The sequence below is a fragment of the Crocodylus porosus genome, unplaced genomic scaffold, assembly GCF_001723895.1.
Source record: "Crocodylus porosus isolate Cpor-Errol unplaced genomic scaffold, CroPor_comp1, whole genome shotgun sequence".
Taxonomy (NCBI): Eukaryota; Metazoa; Chordata; order Crocodylia; family Crocodylidae; genus Crocodylus; species Crocodylus porosus.
This window is the reverse complement of record NW_017728935.1, coordinates 5,140,653-5,156,767: the sequence shown is the minus strand read 5'-3', so window position 1 is coordinate 5,156,767 and position 16,115 is coordinate 5,140,653. Positions and strand designations below refer to the sequence as shown.

Genomic DNA, 16,115 nt, shown 5'->3' with positions numbered 1-16,115 from the left:
AAACCAAATTCCCTGCCAGCCCCAGCCGGGAGACTGGGGGCTTTCTTGCAAGCCTTGTATCCAAAACACAGGAAGAAATCCCCGTTGTCCCTTCCCGGGTAGTTGGAGGGGCTCCCTGCTCTCAGGTCTTAAATGCACAGGACACTTCATTCCAGCAACAGCACAGGCCAGTGTCACCCAGGCCACCTTACCCTTGGCACTCGGCCTTCTCCCCCCAGCTCAGACAGTGCTGGCAGAAAGGGTTGGGGCGGGGGGTCGCTGTCCGACTCGTGGGCAGCTACTGGGACTTTTGGGGACTGCAAGTGCGTCCTTTCTTGAAGAAACATTTTCCTTTTGCAGCTTCAGACTGAGACTTGCAATCATTCAGGGGGCTGCACATACAGCAGAGGAAAGGAAGGAGCGAGTGTAGTATAGTACATGCCAGCATACCTCCAGCTGGGGTCACCTAGGCTAGAGGCTCTGTGTGGACTCTGGTAGCTAGCACATGTTTGAACCCATGTTTTCACTGCTACTGTTACCCATGCTAGTTGGATAAAGACAGCACAGGGCTGCGGACACTATGCAACAAGCAAACTCTCCAAGACAGACCAGTGACAGTGATGACCTCCTAAAACCAGGACTGGTAGAGCTCTTGGGAGAATTATGGCTTGATGGACGGTCATGGGACTGGCCTAAGACTCACGGTTTCTATTCTTGGGAAGGCCAGTGGGGAAGGTTTAGAAGCCAGCAACACTTGCCTTGTGTCCACACCCCTCCTGCTCACTGCTATTAATAACCACCACCTTGGTGTGGCTTCCTGACCATCTTGGCTAAGTCACTTTATCTCCTCTTAAAGCTCAGTTCCTCCAGCCGGAAAATCTAGCTCTGCCTCAGTGCATTGTGAAGGATAGACTTGATCAGTGAGGAACTACAATGACCAGGACCATGCCCGCTGCGGGAGACAGAAAACAAATGAATGGGTACAAGGCAGGGTATCATCAGAGGGGGGGGAACAGAAATTCCTGTTATGGAGGTGGCAGGGGGAAGAGAAGTGTAACAGTTTCAGTCCAAGGGCAGGGACAGAAAATGAGGTTCAGCACCCTAGGGAAGAGACCTTTCCCGTCTCCAACTAGACCTGCCCAGACTTAGATGATCAGAGCACACTGAGTGGCTCATGGGATGCTCGGGCAGGGCTGTCCAGCTGCGTGTACCCGCCCGCATTCACATCCCCTAGTGCTGAGGCCCTGGCACATTGGTCAGTGCCTCAGCAGTCTGGAGACCTTTAATGCCGAGGAAGGAAGAGAAGGATGGATATTTAGGAGCTCTGTTAAACAGGCAGTGAGCCAGCTCCTGCCTCCTGCAGGCTCTAGGGATGGGACGAGTGAGCAGGGAAAGGATATAAAAACTTTAATCTGTTTCATTCCAAGTCATTATGTACCAACTCAGCCCAGCTCAGTCCCAGAGAAGTGTTGGTGTGCTCACACTGAGGGAGTGCTTGGGCCTGCCCCACAGCAGCAGAATCTGTAACTTGGCCATTCAGTCAAAAATGGGTGATGTGGGGACAGGGCTGTGGCAGCCAAGTTGATGGGGTTTTGCCTCTACATGCTGGGGACAGACTGACTTCCAGCGTGGGGGGGTGGGGATATCACCGCTCAAAACACTGGGACTGGGACAGCCTGGGGTGCTTTGATGGTGCTTTATTGCTTGGGTGCAGATGCTGCCTACTTGCCACTTGTGCAGGAATTTCCCAGGAGGGGAAGGGGGTGGGGGTGCTCAGACCATGTGCCCATTCCTACAGGCTTTGGGGTAAGACTGCAGGAGCCACTGAACCACTGGCTGCCTCCCCTTGGCCCTTGCTGCTGGGATCTCTGCGGCTCCATGCACAGGGCGGAAGAACAGCACACCTTGGAAATCCTGGCCACAAACAAGTTAACAATGGGATAAGAGGTTCCTCCTCGTCAGGCCTAGGGAAGGTCCTTCGCCATGGAGAGTGAGCAGGTTCATCCTCGAGCTACAGCTTGGATCCCAGGACAGTTTTGGTGCTTCTTAGAAAGATGTCCTAGATATTCATGGGCAAGTCCTTTAAAAAGGATCCCAAGGCAGCCCAGACCTCTCTGCATGTGCTCTCACGGGCTGCCAGGTAACCCGGCCAGGTGCAGGTAAGAGACAGCATGGACCCCTCCTTGTATTTGCACACTGCGGTTTGTCTTCTGCGCAGCAACTGGCAGGGGAAATCCCCACCCAAAAACAAGAGTCCAGTCACCGGCTGCCCTGGCTCAGCACGAGCCTGTCTATGCATACATCAGTGCAGCCTCAGCACCCGTTCTCAGACACAGCTGTGCCCAGTGTCACAGTCTCCTGTTGCATTGCTGCTGTTGCCATGCTGATGGCCTCCTCCAGGCTTTGCTGCTCTTCCAGCTACAGAGGGGAGGAAAGACGCACACAACTTCATTCTCTTAAACAATCCATGAGAGGCTGGGGCAGAATGAAGGGGTGAAAGGGAAAGAAAAGTGGTTGAAAGAGGAACATGAGTGCTGGGGAAACACAGCAGAGAGGAACACAGGTGCTGGGGTAGGGAGAAGGGTGCAGGAGAGGCGTTATGGTGTGCTGCATGCTCTCACGCTTGCCATGAGTAATGCATGCAGTACAGCCACCAAGCAGAGATGCAGTAAAGAGAATGGAAGGGGGATCTGGGTAGAGTCAGGTGCACAGAGAACAGGGCTCAGGCCCGGCCTGGTTCTGAGACAGTACCTGCACTGCAATATGAGTGCCACTGGCAGTCGCTAGCAATGCCACCTGCTGATGATGGAGAGAAGCTATAGCCGACTCTTCAGACAGGACAGCCCCGGGGGCGACTATTGTAATCTGGAAGATACAAGGCAAAAATAAATCCATTTACAAGCAACGTGCCCCAGGCAGAGTATTCCAAGTGAGGAATCGGGAAGGCTCCACTCCCGCTCCTACCGGCTGTGCCTCGGTGCCGTCTGCACTGACCACAGTCACAGTGTGTGTGCCGGAAGCTGCGAGGTCTCCCTGTGGCACGGTGATGGTCCCGCCCTGTGTCACCATGCTGATTGCGCTGCCCAGCACCTGTAGGTCCTCATGGGACAGACTGACCTGGGAGGGCGAAACAGAAGGTCAGCCTCTGACAGGTCCATGGGGTGAGACTGACACCCAAGAGGGAGAACAAAGGGGCTTCTGGAGTGAGGACTGAGAAGCCAGACCCAGACATTCTTCCACTTACTGGCATTGCCAGCACCTTCCTTTTCTCTACTGCCTTCTGTGCCAGCAATTCCTCATTTTAGCAGCAAATGGTGCAAATATTGTGGCTTTAAATAGAGAGGGTTGGGTCCTTCTCAGGCTCCCAGCAAGTGGAGACATCTCATTACTCATTTTACAGATACACATCCAAGACACTGAGAGGTGAAGCAACTTTCATAAGACCAAAGGCAGAGTCAATCCTACATCTGGGAATGCAACCCAGGAGTCCTCTCTGTGACCTCCAGCTGAAACCACTTGACCACAGACCCCTCCCACCCTGCTCGTGGGGGCAGCTCATTTCATTTTTGTGGCACCCTAGTAACAAGGGAACTGAGAAGCCATTGCTTCCTTAAACTTGTGCTGCAGAAACGGCTCTTACATTCAGTTTGCAGGCCCTGCAGCGGCTGGCTGCTTCACAAGCACGGCAGGTGGAAGTGGTGACTGGCTGCTGGGGTGTCATTTACATACTACAAAAACATAATGACCAAACCCAGCCAACCTCAGCAGAAACTGAAAGGTGCTGCCATCTGATGACTGCCCAAAAGGCTACAGCAAATGTGAGGCTGTTTAGTTCCCAAGGGACACGTGCTCAGAGCACATGTAAAGTCTTGTCTAGCGGTAGTGTCCCCTTCTCTTGAGGCTGTAGGTGTAGCTGCTCTGCCTCTGTCCCTGACTAATGGCTGCACCTATTGCTGCCCACACAGCTTCTTCTCTCAGCAGAAGACAGCTCCAAGGTGAAAGCTAAGATGAAGCCCAGCACACACTGCACACCCCAAACCAAGGACCCAACCCTCTCTACTTAAAGCCACAATATTTGCACCAGAGGATGATGAATGCACATGAGTGGCCAAGGTAGGACCAACACTAGTCACCACACTCCAGCCTCTGGATAGTCCTAGTCTCTGTACCTGCTGTGTCCCATCTTGGGTGATGAGTGACACTGGGGTAGGCGTACTGTCCTCCTCTTCCTCTTCCTCCTCCTCTTCCTCTGATAGGAAAGCAATATGTCGGCGTTTTGGTGAGGGGCCCTTCTCGGCAGCTTGGGCAGAAGGGAAGGGAAGCGTCAGTGATGCGGCCATGCTTGGTAATGTGGCACCAGATGTGGTACCTTCTCTATGACATCCATTATTGAAGGGATGGGACAATGCAGCAAACAGGAGCGTGGGACCATAATAACAGTGGCAGGACACTAGGCTGGGAGGTGGGGCTGGGGAGTTTCTTTCTTGGTGGTCAGAGCTAGGTTTGAAGAGGAGCCACCAAACCCAGGCTGCAGGATTCATCCTCTACCTGTGGCAACAGTCAGGTCCATGAGTGAGGCCTTAGGCTCAAAGCTGTGTCTGAGTGACACCTGCAGGCCCAGTCTCTGGAGCCATTAATTTGCTGTACTATCTAACCTGAGCCCAGAGTGATTAACAGGGAAGGGGTCACACTCACCTTCCAGCTGCTGCTGCTCGTAGAGGGCCTGCTCGCTCTCCTCGGTGGCCTCCAGCTCGCCGTGGGTGCTGCGCTTGTGCATGGCCAGTGTGGAGGTCTGGCGGTAGGTCTTCCCGCAGCTATTGCAGGTGTAGGGCTTGCAGTGTGTGTGCACCACGTGATGCTTGTACAGGCTGGAGTACTCTGTGAAGCGCTTCCCACAGCCTGGCACCGTGCACATGTATGGCTTCTCTCCTGGGGGCAGAAAGGGCAGACACGCAGTAGGGAGGTGCCACAGCACTTAAGTTTTGCCTGAGCTGCATCAGCCTCATCCTGACCATACCAACGGGGCCACGAGGCACAAGGAGGCAAGATGTGATTAAGGCCAACCAGAGAGTTAGTGACAGAGCCAGGAATGGAATCCAGGAGACTGTACCTTCCTGTGTTCAGACCAAATCTGTCTGCCTGGAAAATGCTGACCAGAGATTCTCTCATCATGCACACCTCTGTTAGACAGAGTTAAGCTTGACAGGGTGGTTACAAGCATACTGGGGGACTGGCAGGGTTACAAAATGCTTGGGTTCCTCCATATAAAGTGCACGTGCACAGCTTTTTCCTGAAAAAGGCATGAGGTTTGTATTGTGGAAAACATGAGACCTGCTGAGTGACAGGATCAGAGCGAAGGCCACATTCACCAGCAGGTCTGCTGGGCGTCTGCTGCTTTCTTGGAGAGCTTTAGCTATTTTACTAGGGAATGGAGAGCTGTTCCCTCTGCCCCCCTTACCTGTGTGGATCCTCATGTGATTCTTGTAGTTGGTGGCACTGGTGAACCCTCTCCCACAGCTGGGCTCGGGACACAGGTATGGGCGCTCCCCTGTGTGTGTCCGGACATGGACCTTCCGAATGTTGGAGGTGGTGAAGGAGCGACCACAGCCTTCGAAGGGGCATTTGAAGGGGCGCTCGCCTGTACCAACACCAAGAAAGGCACCATGAGGTTTCTGGGAAGCAAGGAGGACACTTAAGTAGGGGACAGGACTAGAAGTAGTGGCCTCAGGCTGCAGCAGAGGAAAATTAGGTTGGAGATGTGGAGGAACTTTCTGACTTGGAGGGTACGTGAGCACTGGAACAGGCTTCCTGGAGAAGTGAGGGAATCTACATCCCTGAAAATTTTCAAGAGCTGGTTGGAGAGACATTTAGTCAGGATGGTTTAGTCAGGAATGATCCTGCCTTGAGCAGGGGCTGGACAAGATGACCCTGTGAGGTCCCCTCCAGCCCTACTTTCCCATGATCCTATGACCTTGACACCACGGGAGCTGAAACAGAGATTCAGACCTCCTTATTCTGTCTGCTACATTGAAGAGTCCCCTCCATCCCATGCCCTTTAGGCACCTCAACAGTCAGGCTTGAACTGGACACAGCAAACGGGCAGAAACAAGGGACTGGAAACGCATGCCACTGCTTGGTGCCTGCCTCGGACACTTCCCCAGGGCCAATTCAGCCTCTGACAAGGCTGCCAATTGCAGCCATGTTCTGCTGGAAAAGGACTGAGACCCAAGCTCTTTTGACTGCCCTGCTTGTTAACATGCATTAGAGGGAATGGCTGAGGTGGCTATTGCTTCTTCCTCATTACGTCTGAAGACGAGACCAGGGCAGACTTGCACTGAGATACTAAGGACGCAGGACCTTCAGCCAGGGCGTGAGCACACAGAGATGCAAATCAGAGGGCAGTGGAGAGCACCTGCTGCTGTGCCCATCTTGGTGGGGAGCTCAGCTCTCTTGCCCTGCAGTGATGCTGCCCACCTGTGTGTGTCCGGGTGTGTTTCTGCAGGTCCCCAGAGGTTTTGAAAGCTTTGCTGCATGTGTCTTCTGGACACTTGTAAGGCTTCTCACCCGTGTGCGTTCTCACATGGCTCTTCAGCCCGTACCCTGAGGGGGAAAGAGGCCACATGCAGTTAGTGCTACAATCAGCTGCAGATAACATGACAGACAGAAAGAATTTGGCAGTCTATGGATCGTAGTCGGTCTTTCTCCAAGGCCTGGAAACTGCAAGAAATGGTCCTCCTGGCCTGCCTGAAAATCCAGGTTCAAACCTGAGCACGGTCCAGTTAATTTTTCATCTTAACACAGTAAATGGAGTCACTAACTACACGCAGGGCCTTTCTGACCAGGCTTGAAAAACAAAGCTTCTGTTTTTCCTGGTGGAAACACAGAACCGAGCCCCCTGACGAGGGACTGACAACTCTTACCTGTGGCGAATGCTTTCCCACAGCTGGGGAAATCACACCTGTATGGCCTGTCACCTGTGTGGGCTCGCTCGTGCACCTGGAGAGAGAGGACAGATATCCAATGCAAAGTCATGATTTAAGTGGGCTGAAGGGGGCACTGAAAAGGGGGATAAGGCAGGGAGCACGTTGGGACCCTTCTGCCACCCTAAGCCCAAGCTGCCATGTCTGTCCTCACACCAAGCAAATGTGAGGACTTCTTCCATGCCCTCACCCCCCCTAGTTACTGGGTTTGTTGGGACACATCTGGACTTCAATAAAAGGTGTAATTTGAAAATGGATTTGCCAACACGTGTTAAAACCCTGACACTAACAGGGTCAAGATTTTACCATGTTGGCTGGCTGGGACAACTCTTGGCAAGAGACCAAGGAACACATGGTAAAAACACAACAAATCAGCTCCTACATTTTTAAAACACAACCTTTTATTCTAGTCTGGATAAAGCCCCATCTAGCTGCTCTGTTCTATGTGAAGAGACTTGCTCGCAGCAGGAAAAAAAGTGTTTATTGTGTGTGACAAGGAAGCAGATCCATCTTACAGCTAGAGCAGACACTGGTGCTGCTCAGCTCTGCGTTGGAAGCAATGCAGCTTGGCAGCCTGCCACAGCTCAAAGAGGGATGGGCTGACTGTCTCACTGGGACCCAGAAAGGGCGTGGGGAAGAGAGTTCAACCTCTCTCCTCAAGGCACCTGTCTTCCTCCAAATCCTTGAAAGCTGAATTCAGCTCCCCAGATGGCTAGAAGACATCACTGAGAGCGACACACTTTTTCTATAAGGATCCTGGCCTCTTTCCTCCTTGGTTCAAGTCTGTATATCCCATAGGGCAGCACTCTGAGTCATCACTCTGGGATGGGGTAGGGTGCAGGATGAAAGCTTGGGTGTATCTTTAGCTGGCTTACCTTTAAATGGTGGGCTGTGGTGTAGAGACGGCCACAGCCTTTGTACCCGCAGCGAAAGGCTCTGTCACCGACCTGCTGCCCCTTCCCATTGCTGCGCACTTCCTCTTCCTGCAGATCCTGCCACAAGACACAAAAAAGCTAAACCAAAAGAGCAACCACACTGGTCCTTGCTGAGTCCAGATGGATCTGCACACACACAGTGCAAGCCAGCGCTTAGATCAGGGCAATTGGAGCCAGGTTTCCAGGTTCTAGTTTCCAGCACACTGTGCACAGATCATTTCATTTCTCTGGGCTCCAGTCCACTCATTATAAACTAGGTAGATAATACTTATCCACCTTACACAAGTGTTGCAAGAACTTCACGATCAGGTTGAAAAGGGCTTTGAAAATCTATCCAAAGTGCTATGGAAAGGCTAAATTTTACTTGCATTATTTAGTACTATGCTATGAGCTGCATGAGGAAGTAATGCTGACCATCCTAAATTTCAGCCTGGCAAAATTCTCCAAGCCTGTTTTCCCAATGCATGTCATTTTTTGGAAGGGGAAATTAATATCATTAGTTTTGCCGAGAAGACAAAGAGACTATGAGTCTGGACTAATATACCTGCAGGATGAATCTGCGAGCTTAAGAGTTGCATGATACAAAATAGCCACGTACTAGAAACAGGCAGATGGAAGCAGAAGGCAGTTCTAGAAGGATGTGGAATTGACCAAAATTGTCATTTTGGGTTGCTAAATCAAACCCGGCACACACAGGGTCCCTCTCACAGGTTGTGACCAGAACTGGAGAGGTGATGGGATAGAGCTCAGCCTCAAATGAGCCAGGGAAAAGTCCAACTGCAAAGTCCAAACCTGAGAAGGGGCATTGTTCGGCTCCTCTGGCTTCAAGTGGCAGATGCTAGCAACTCCCTCGTCGACCTCAGAGACCTGCAAGCAAAGAAAATTTGCATGTCCTTGTCCTTGCGCCTACTTGCACAGCACAGAACAGGTGACTGAGGCCTACGCAATGACACACTTATCCCAGCACTGCACAGTGGATCCAATGCTGCTTTTGGTCTCATCACAGTAGGAAGGGTTGCAACTTGGTCCAGATGCTGTTACTTTGAAATGTTCCTGGAAGCATGAGGGCCAAGCACAAAGGGAACTTGTTACTGCTACCCACATTATTATTATTTTGAACGTGAACTTCAGGAAGATGACAGGTCCCAACACCCACTGCTTCAAATGGAGACCACTCGCAATAAGAGGAAGCACTGCAAGCTAGGTGCAGCAGTACACACAGCCACTTAGGCAGAGCAGCTGTTGGGGCCTGAATAGACAATGGATGTTAGGGTCATGACTGAAAGCCACCACTGACAAGAAACACCTTCCCTCCTTCTCACCTGGAGTATTACAAACCAACAATCCTTAGTGGAGAGAAGTGTGTCACATCACTAATTATTTCTACTGGGGAAGATTAGGATTCCTTATTGCTTAGACCAGGCTGAAAAACATTCAGCCCCATGGGCCAGGTGATGCACCTCCAGGGGTGGGGCAAGTAATGATGGGACCAACCCCTTGCAAGCCAGCCCTGCTATCACAGCAGCTATGGCACCCACAGGGTGTTAGCCCCACTTCTGTTCACCCCACCACAGCATTTCTGACTTTGTGGACTTGGCTGTATGATATTCCCTTGAAGGTGACTGATGATATTAAACAAGACAGACTCCACTGTGTAAAGAGGTGAGAGGAAAAATAAGCTATGACCTTAGTGCCAGGGTATCAGTGGTACATTTTACTATAAAGGCTGGGACATGGAGCTTCTGTGAGCTAAGCTGTTTGTGAAAGAGGCAGTTGATCAGAAAATAATGCAGCCTAAAAGCAATCTAGAGCAGGATCTTACTCTGCTCTGGAATCAAAATATGCTCCATAAACTATATCCTTCATCCACTACTGCAAGACGGCCCCCTCCAGAGCAGAACAAGGTAGCATTTAATAGCACCTGACCACATCATATCTGCAGGAAGGAAGATGAGAACACTAAATCCAGCTGAAACTTTAAGGGGAATTCAGATGCATCAAATTAAGTCACATCCAGTGAGGCATAAAAACAATAAGACACTAGCCTAGCTGTACAGAGCTCATTGTGCCTCACTGTGTGAGAGGCGAGGAGAAAGCTAGGCCATAATACAGGACCTGGGCAGTCCCGATTTGGTCTACAGGTCATATCCTGCCTACTAGCTAATCAGCTGTGTTGGCACCCTCACCTTGCTGGCGTACTGCTTGAGTGCGTTAATGGTGTCAGTGTCAAAGGCATCATCTTCCTCCTCCCCGGCCAACTCGCCCACCTCTGTTTGCGCCTGCACTGCCAGGATGGTGCTGCCAGCTGGCATAATCACGGGACGATGGATGTAGGCAGTGGAGCCGTCTTCCAGCTGAACCGCTTCCAAGGTGCTGGGGTCGTAACCCTCTGAAAGGGACCACAAAGATCAAACAGTAGTAGAGCTGCTGTGTGCTGACTGCTGCTCGTCTAGCTTTTGATCATTTAGAGTTGGTAACTTAGGGAGGACTAAAGCTTCAGGGACAAGGCACTGTAAGTTCAGAAATCAAACCTGCTTTACTAATAGATCCCACTTTTAAACTAGAAGTATTAATCCCATTCCCGCGGGGCTGAGAAGGGCAAGAAGTGAAGGCTGGGACTGTCTAGGTAAGGAAGATGGACTGGAAGGGATGAGAGCCAGGACTAGGACTTGGAAAGTTGGAGGGAAGGGATCAGAAAGAACTGTGCTTAGCCAGAATGGGGAGAAAAGACCTATACCCACATCATCGTCCCCCACTTTGGAATGGATCACAAGATTTGCCTCACCGTTCCTCTGCCCCCAGCAACTGTCTGCAGAACCCACTGGAGAGGTTTGTGTCTCATATCTAGTATGGACCCACAAAGAGGGTGACAAACTACTACTATCATCAGCAACTCTGTTAGCTTAAGTGAGGGAAGTCTCTGCAGTAGACCCAAAGATTCTTGACCACAGATGACCCATATGGTGTGAAGGTGCCATCATATAATGGAGGACCTCTTTTTTAACTTGCTTTTAAAAGAAAAAACCAGGGAATTACATACAGAAGAGCTACATTAAAAGAAGGTTATCAGGTTAAAAAGCTCAATGCCAAACTTCTGAGTGCCCATGGGACAGCATTTGGCCCTTGTGTCTGGATGCCTAATGATACAGCCTCTACGTGGAGCAATCTAATGGGTAAAGCAGCTGAACACTGCCCTGGAGAACTATTTCCTTTCTCTTTGAACAATAACCAATCCCCTAGCCACATCGATGTCTTTCTGAAGATGGCACTTATGTGTTCTGCCCAGTTCCTACCATCCAAGTGGCAGACAGTCTTAGAAACCTGTAACATTTTAACATCTCAGATGTCAGACACTGGGGGGAAGACAGAAGAATTCAGATTACCTTTAGGGGCAGTATGTATATACGCCATGCTGCCATCCTCCAACACAACTGGCTGCCCATCTTCGAAAGCTACAGACTCTGGGGGAAGAACAGAACACCAAACACACAAAGCACAGGCTGGGGCGAGGAATTTCACTGCAAGCTCTGAGAGTCAGTCTACTCAGCTCCCCATACACAGTAACTGTTCAGAAGGGCTCAGTTCAGAAGTGTCCTGCTGGTTTTCAAAGCCTGCCACAGTATCCAGCATTCACTGGTTATCTATGCAGCTTAGCGCTGCCACAGTTAACTAACTACTGAGCTTGAAAGACCTTCCACTCAACTCAGCAACGTTTCTTTGGAGATAACACAACTTACCTTCTGGACACTTAATTTGATCAAGGTTAACTCTTCCCAAAATGCTCTAAGCACCAGTGAGTAGAACCCCATGGGTTTGTGAGAAAGCAAAAACCCAGAAAAGGGGACATTTGAGAACACATGGAAACTTGACCATTCCCTCCGACAGCCCAATTAAGATTTTCAAGCATAACAACAAGAGTTATCCGGCCTCCTAGTTGATCTGATAATCCAGACAAGAAACAATAATACTGATAAGGGGAGGGAGGAATGAGGCGCACACACACAACCCTGGTATGGAGAGAAAGGGAGGCATGGGGGAATGGAAATGAACACAAAGTCCTCTGCCTAAGGGAAAAATAGGGCCCTGTGGTGTATGTGGGGGAAGAGGACAAGACAACCAAACCCCAAACGTGGAAAAGAAGGAATACAGGAACAGGAGCTATGAGGATTTCTACGGGGCTCTGGACATGGAGAGAGATAATGTAGGACTATAGCATGGCAGGGAAGAGAATCATAGAAAATTAGGGTTGGACAGGAACTCAGGAGGTCGTCTAGTCCAATCCTCTGCACAAAGCAGGACCATCCTCAACTACCTCATCATAGGCAGAGGAAGAAAATAGGATATGGGGGGACTCAGGGCACGCATGCGCAGGCACCACCCTCCATCAGCAAGTAAGCCTGCCATGGGGAAGGGGGCAGATCAAGGCCTCTGCAGTGAGGCAGTGGGACAGGGGCTGGGGTGAGCAGGGCCATGGGGGCGTGTGCAGCAGCAGCCCCTCTCCCCTGCAGCCACTCAGAGCCCGTGCCCACGCTGCCTGCGTTTTGTGGGGGGCTAAGCCCCATTAGCCCAGACCTTCTGCCATCTATGCATCTCATCCCAGCCAAGGCTTTGTCTAGCTAGGTGTTAAAAACTTCCAAGGATAGAGATGCCACAACCTCTCTGTGAAGCCTGTTTCAGTGCTTTACTACCTTCCTAGCGAGAAAGTTTTTCCCCCAGTGTCTAACCTAAACTTCCTCAGCTGCAACTTGAGCCCACTGCTCCTTGTTTTGTCATCTGTCACCAGCTCCATCCTCTTTGGAACCCCCTTTTGGTAGTTGAAGGTTTATATCAAATCCCCCCTCAGTCTTGTCTTCTCCAGATTAAATAACCCCAGTTCCATCAGCCTCTCCTCAGAAGTCACATTCCCCAGGCCCCAAACCATTTTTGTTTCCCTCTGTTGAAGTCTCTTCAATTTGTCCACATCCTTTCTGTAGTGGGGAGCCCCAAACTGGACACGGGACTCCAGATATCACACAGAACCTCTGACATGAAGGAGGCAGAGGATATGGGTGCACACAACGCCTATGTTGAGCTTAGAATGGGGCTTCTGGTGCGGGAAGAAGTGGACCATGAAGGAAAGGCTTGGGGTGGGGTCGTGAACAGTCCCTGAAATAGCAGAGGGTGCAAAGGTCGCTCACAGGGAACTTGTGGGGGACAATGGTGGGGTGAAAGGAGCCGGTTATCTCTTCAACAACACCTCACCACAGCTGGCACAAGATGATTATCCCCTGCTGCCCAGCCACAGGAAACTAATTCCCATAACCTCTCATCTAAGTTAGTTCCATCTCATTTCAAATCTGACAGGAAACCAAAGAGATCTAGCCAGTCTGAGAGAGATGTCGCTTCTAAAACTCCTCTTTGGAGACTAATCTAGAGTCTCTCCTTAACTGTAAAGAAAGAGTTGCTTCAGGTTCTTCACAGCTGAAAAAGATCACGCCTGGACACTGCCCATCAGACACACATACCTGACAAGCTTGCACAGAAAACCACAGTTTGCTGAACTTATTTTTAGATTTGTGAAATGACAAACACTGGGCAAGGGACTACAGGGGCCAAATCCTCCACTCTCTTCCCCTGTCGCTGCTTACATCAACAGTACATTTGGCGGCTTGTCAGTTCACTGCAAATTTCACAGGAAGTCAAGGGCTTTACACTTGCATTCCCCTCTTCCAGGGGGAGCTTACAGGAGATGAGTCTAGAGTCACATCAGCAATGGCACTCTAACAAAACAAGGAGATATTCCAAATGCTTCCTGAATTCAAACTGCCCTCACCTTTCTGGACTGTCACTTGATGGATATAAGCTGTGGTCCCATCCTCAAGCTCGATCACTTGCCCTTCAATCAACTTCTCTTCTGCAAGGTTTTAAAAAGAAAATCGTCATCACTGATGGCAGTACTAATAAACCTCCCTGCCCACAGGATGGTTCTGTCCCTCCATAACCTCTTGCCCGGTCTTCTTAGAGAAACAGTTATATGGGCCAGTATCACAAAGAGTAGTGGGCGATCTGAAATACAGACCTACATAATAACAAGTCCTACAGTAATGATACAGTAAAGATACAGTAATGGGTATCTTTATAAACGCCAGAGAGAAGATAACGCCCCCCATCCTCTGCCCTTCGAAGGTGGCCTGTATGAAAGAAACACAGCAAAGGAATCTTAACTATAACTTTTTTTTTTTTTTTTAAATAGGCTACAGGTTCTTTCACCAATTTTTTAACCAAAGAGGAGGAAACAGAGCAAAAATGCTGTAGTCTCATCGCTAAGTCTCAAGCCAGTAACTGATCAGAATAAATGATGGGGACTGCCTTTGACTTCAATACTCCCTCCCTACCTAACACTTAGCTCATTACCTGAGTAAGAAAGGTGTTAGTGCTAAGTTTACTCTATGCTCCTCAGACATGCTAAACTCCCAACTTGAGTTCAGTGGAAGATTTGGCTGAGTGAGGAATTGCAGCCCATATAATAGGTGAGTGCTTACCGCTACTGGGTAAACCCTACCCTTTGTATGCATTTGCTCTTGTGCGTGTTATTTTCCCTAAGGCTGAGTTAAGAACCTACCAGAACCTACAAGGTCCTGACCCCAAGCAAATCTACAAGGCAAGTAGCAGGTAACACGCTACATGGACGACTTCATCAGATCTAATTTTCTGCAGCATCACACACCCAGTCGTCAAAGGGCAGGCTCTGCAGCCCCAGCAGCCCATACCTTTGATGGCCTGCTGAATATAGGCTGTCGTCCCATCGGTGAGGGTCACTGCTTGTAGGCCCAAGCTCTCCATAATGCCACGATGAGTGCTCCTCAGACATGAACTTCACTTTAATCAGCGCTCTCCTACAAAGCGGCTTTCTGGAAGAGGCGAAGAGATTTCTGCCTTGTTACAAACCTTAGACGAAAAGAACATTTCAAACTAGATTGTCCCCCAAACAGGCTCTTTTTAGTGCAGAAGAGGCAATGTGTTAGTTGGACCCGGCTTGCCCAACATCTGTATAGATTGAATCAGCTTTAAATAAAGGTGCCAGAAAGCCCTGCTGAAGCACCCAATCTATACAGATGCTGCAGAGCTAGGTCTAAGCAACAAGCTGCCGCTTCCAGTAAAGCACTTCTTTTTTTTAATGTCTGGAAGCAGTCCGTAAGGACAAACACACTCATGATCCTTTCAATATCCGGCCTGTGAATTGGCAGCATGTGGGTCACAGCAGGATGCTATGACCATAAATGGAATAAAACTTCATTGCCAAGTGCGCTGACAGATTCTCATTTTCTTTTCAGGTGCAATGACCATTTATTTAACAATCTCATGTAGTTCTTACCAAGCATCTCCTTAGGTCTTAAGGGACAAATCAACCAAATGGAAGTGTACTTTGCTATATGCTGGGACGTAACGGAAATCCTTTATCAAGGAGATGCGTACACATCTTCATCCTTTCTTTACATTCATATTCTAACTCGCACCCTTCCCAGGAACAGGCTTTTTGCTTCTACTGAAAAGCAGATCCTTCAGGATCTTCCTTTTAAGTGAATCTATTACAAGCAGAGGAGGAGACTGGTGGTTTCCTCTCTTCACCTACAGAGTAGGCAGGGTATAAGCAGCAGCACAGCAAGATTCCTCTGTCAAGATTCCCTGATCTTGGCCTGAAAGGATCAACATTGAGGGTCTGTCTTTATGGGGAAATTAACCAGAACAGAAAATTGTGGCATAAACTTATTCCAGAACATCTTCCCACGTGGGCACATGTATTCTATATTAAGAACGGTTGATCCTGGTTTAGCTTAACCTGCCTGAGAGCGGATTCAAGCTAAAGTGGAAGAAAGCGCTCTCAGCCCACAATAACAGCAATGCTCAGGGAGCTATTCCAGAATACTTCCTCACAAGAATGCAAGGGAAGGTCGGTTTCTGCTGTCTGCACAGTTGCCAATGTTTCTCCTGGCACCACTGCGACAGAGGTGAAATATCATTAGGTCCCATATAATTGTGACAGAAGCGAGCGCGAAGTCACTGCACATAAAATTTTGGAACAGCAACAACTGTGGGAGTCACAAACAACTTGGGCTGGATTTGAATCTAGAGGAGAAAGACTCCTGTATCCCATGACCAGCTAGCTCCTTAAGCCATCCAGTCCCTTTGCAACAGCACTGTAATTTGAGATGTCAGTCACATGTGCCATCAATAAGTTATT

General features: G+C 49.7%; 1 protein-coding gene across 2 annotated transcripts; it reads right to left on the bottom strand.

The window, feature by feature from the left end:
• Window positions 1-1,371: 1,371 nt before the first annotated feature.
• ZNF76 (zinc finger protein 76) lies at window positions 1,372-14,847 on the bottom strand. 2 transcript variants are annotated; one of them, XM_019546751.1, is made up of 14 exons: window positions 14,644-14,847; window positions 13,707-13,787; window positions 11,278-11,355; window positions 10,081-10,283; window positions 8,687-8,761; window positions 7,835-7,951; window positions 6,900-6,975; window positions 6,454-6,579; window positions 5,438-5,617; window positions 4,675-4,908; window positions 4,149-4,279; window positions 2,944-3,096; window positions 2,731-2,844; window positions 1,372-2,397 (listed from the first exon to the last, which is right to left on the bottom strand). In XM_019546751.1, the coding sequence occupies exons 1-14, from the start codon at window positions 14,714-14,716 to the stop codon at window positions 2,293-2,295; spliced, it is 1,746 nt and encodes a 581-aa protein (XP_019402296.1). In that variant the 5' UTR covers window positions 14,717-14,847; the 3' UTR covers window positions 1,372-2,292. The 2 variants fall into 2 exon arrangements, with proteins under 2 accessions (XP_019402296.1, XP_019402297.1); XM_019546752.1 differs by lacking the exon at window positions 11,278-11,355.
• Between the last annotated feature and the right edge of the window lie 1,268 nt (window positions 14,848-16,115).

Bases quoted from the DNA above. Each gene is read 5' to 3' on its own strand.
- ZNF76 (XM_019546751.1), bottom strand. From the start codon at position 14,716: ATGGAGAGCTTGGGCCTACAAGCAGTGACCCTCACCGATGGGACGACA. The intron at 6,976-7,834 runs GTAAGCCAGCTA...CTCTCTCTCCAG, and splicing joins CCACAGCCCACCATTTAAAG to GTGCACGAGCGAGCCCACAC. The intron at 2,398-2,730 runs GTACTGTCTCAG...TCCCCTCTGTAG, and splicing joins GCACTCATATTGCAGTGCAG to CTGGAAGAGCAGCAAAGCCT.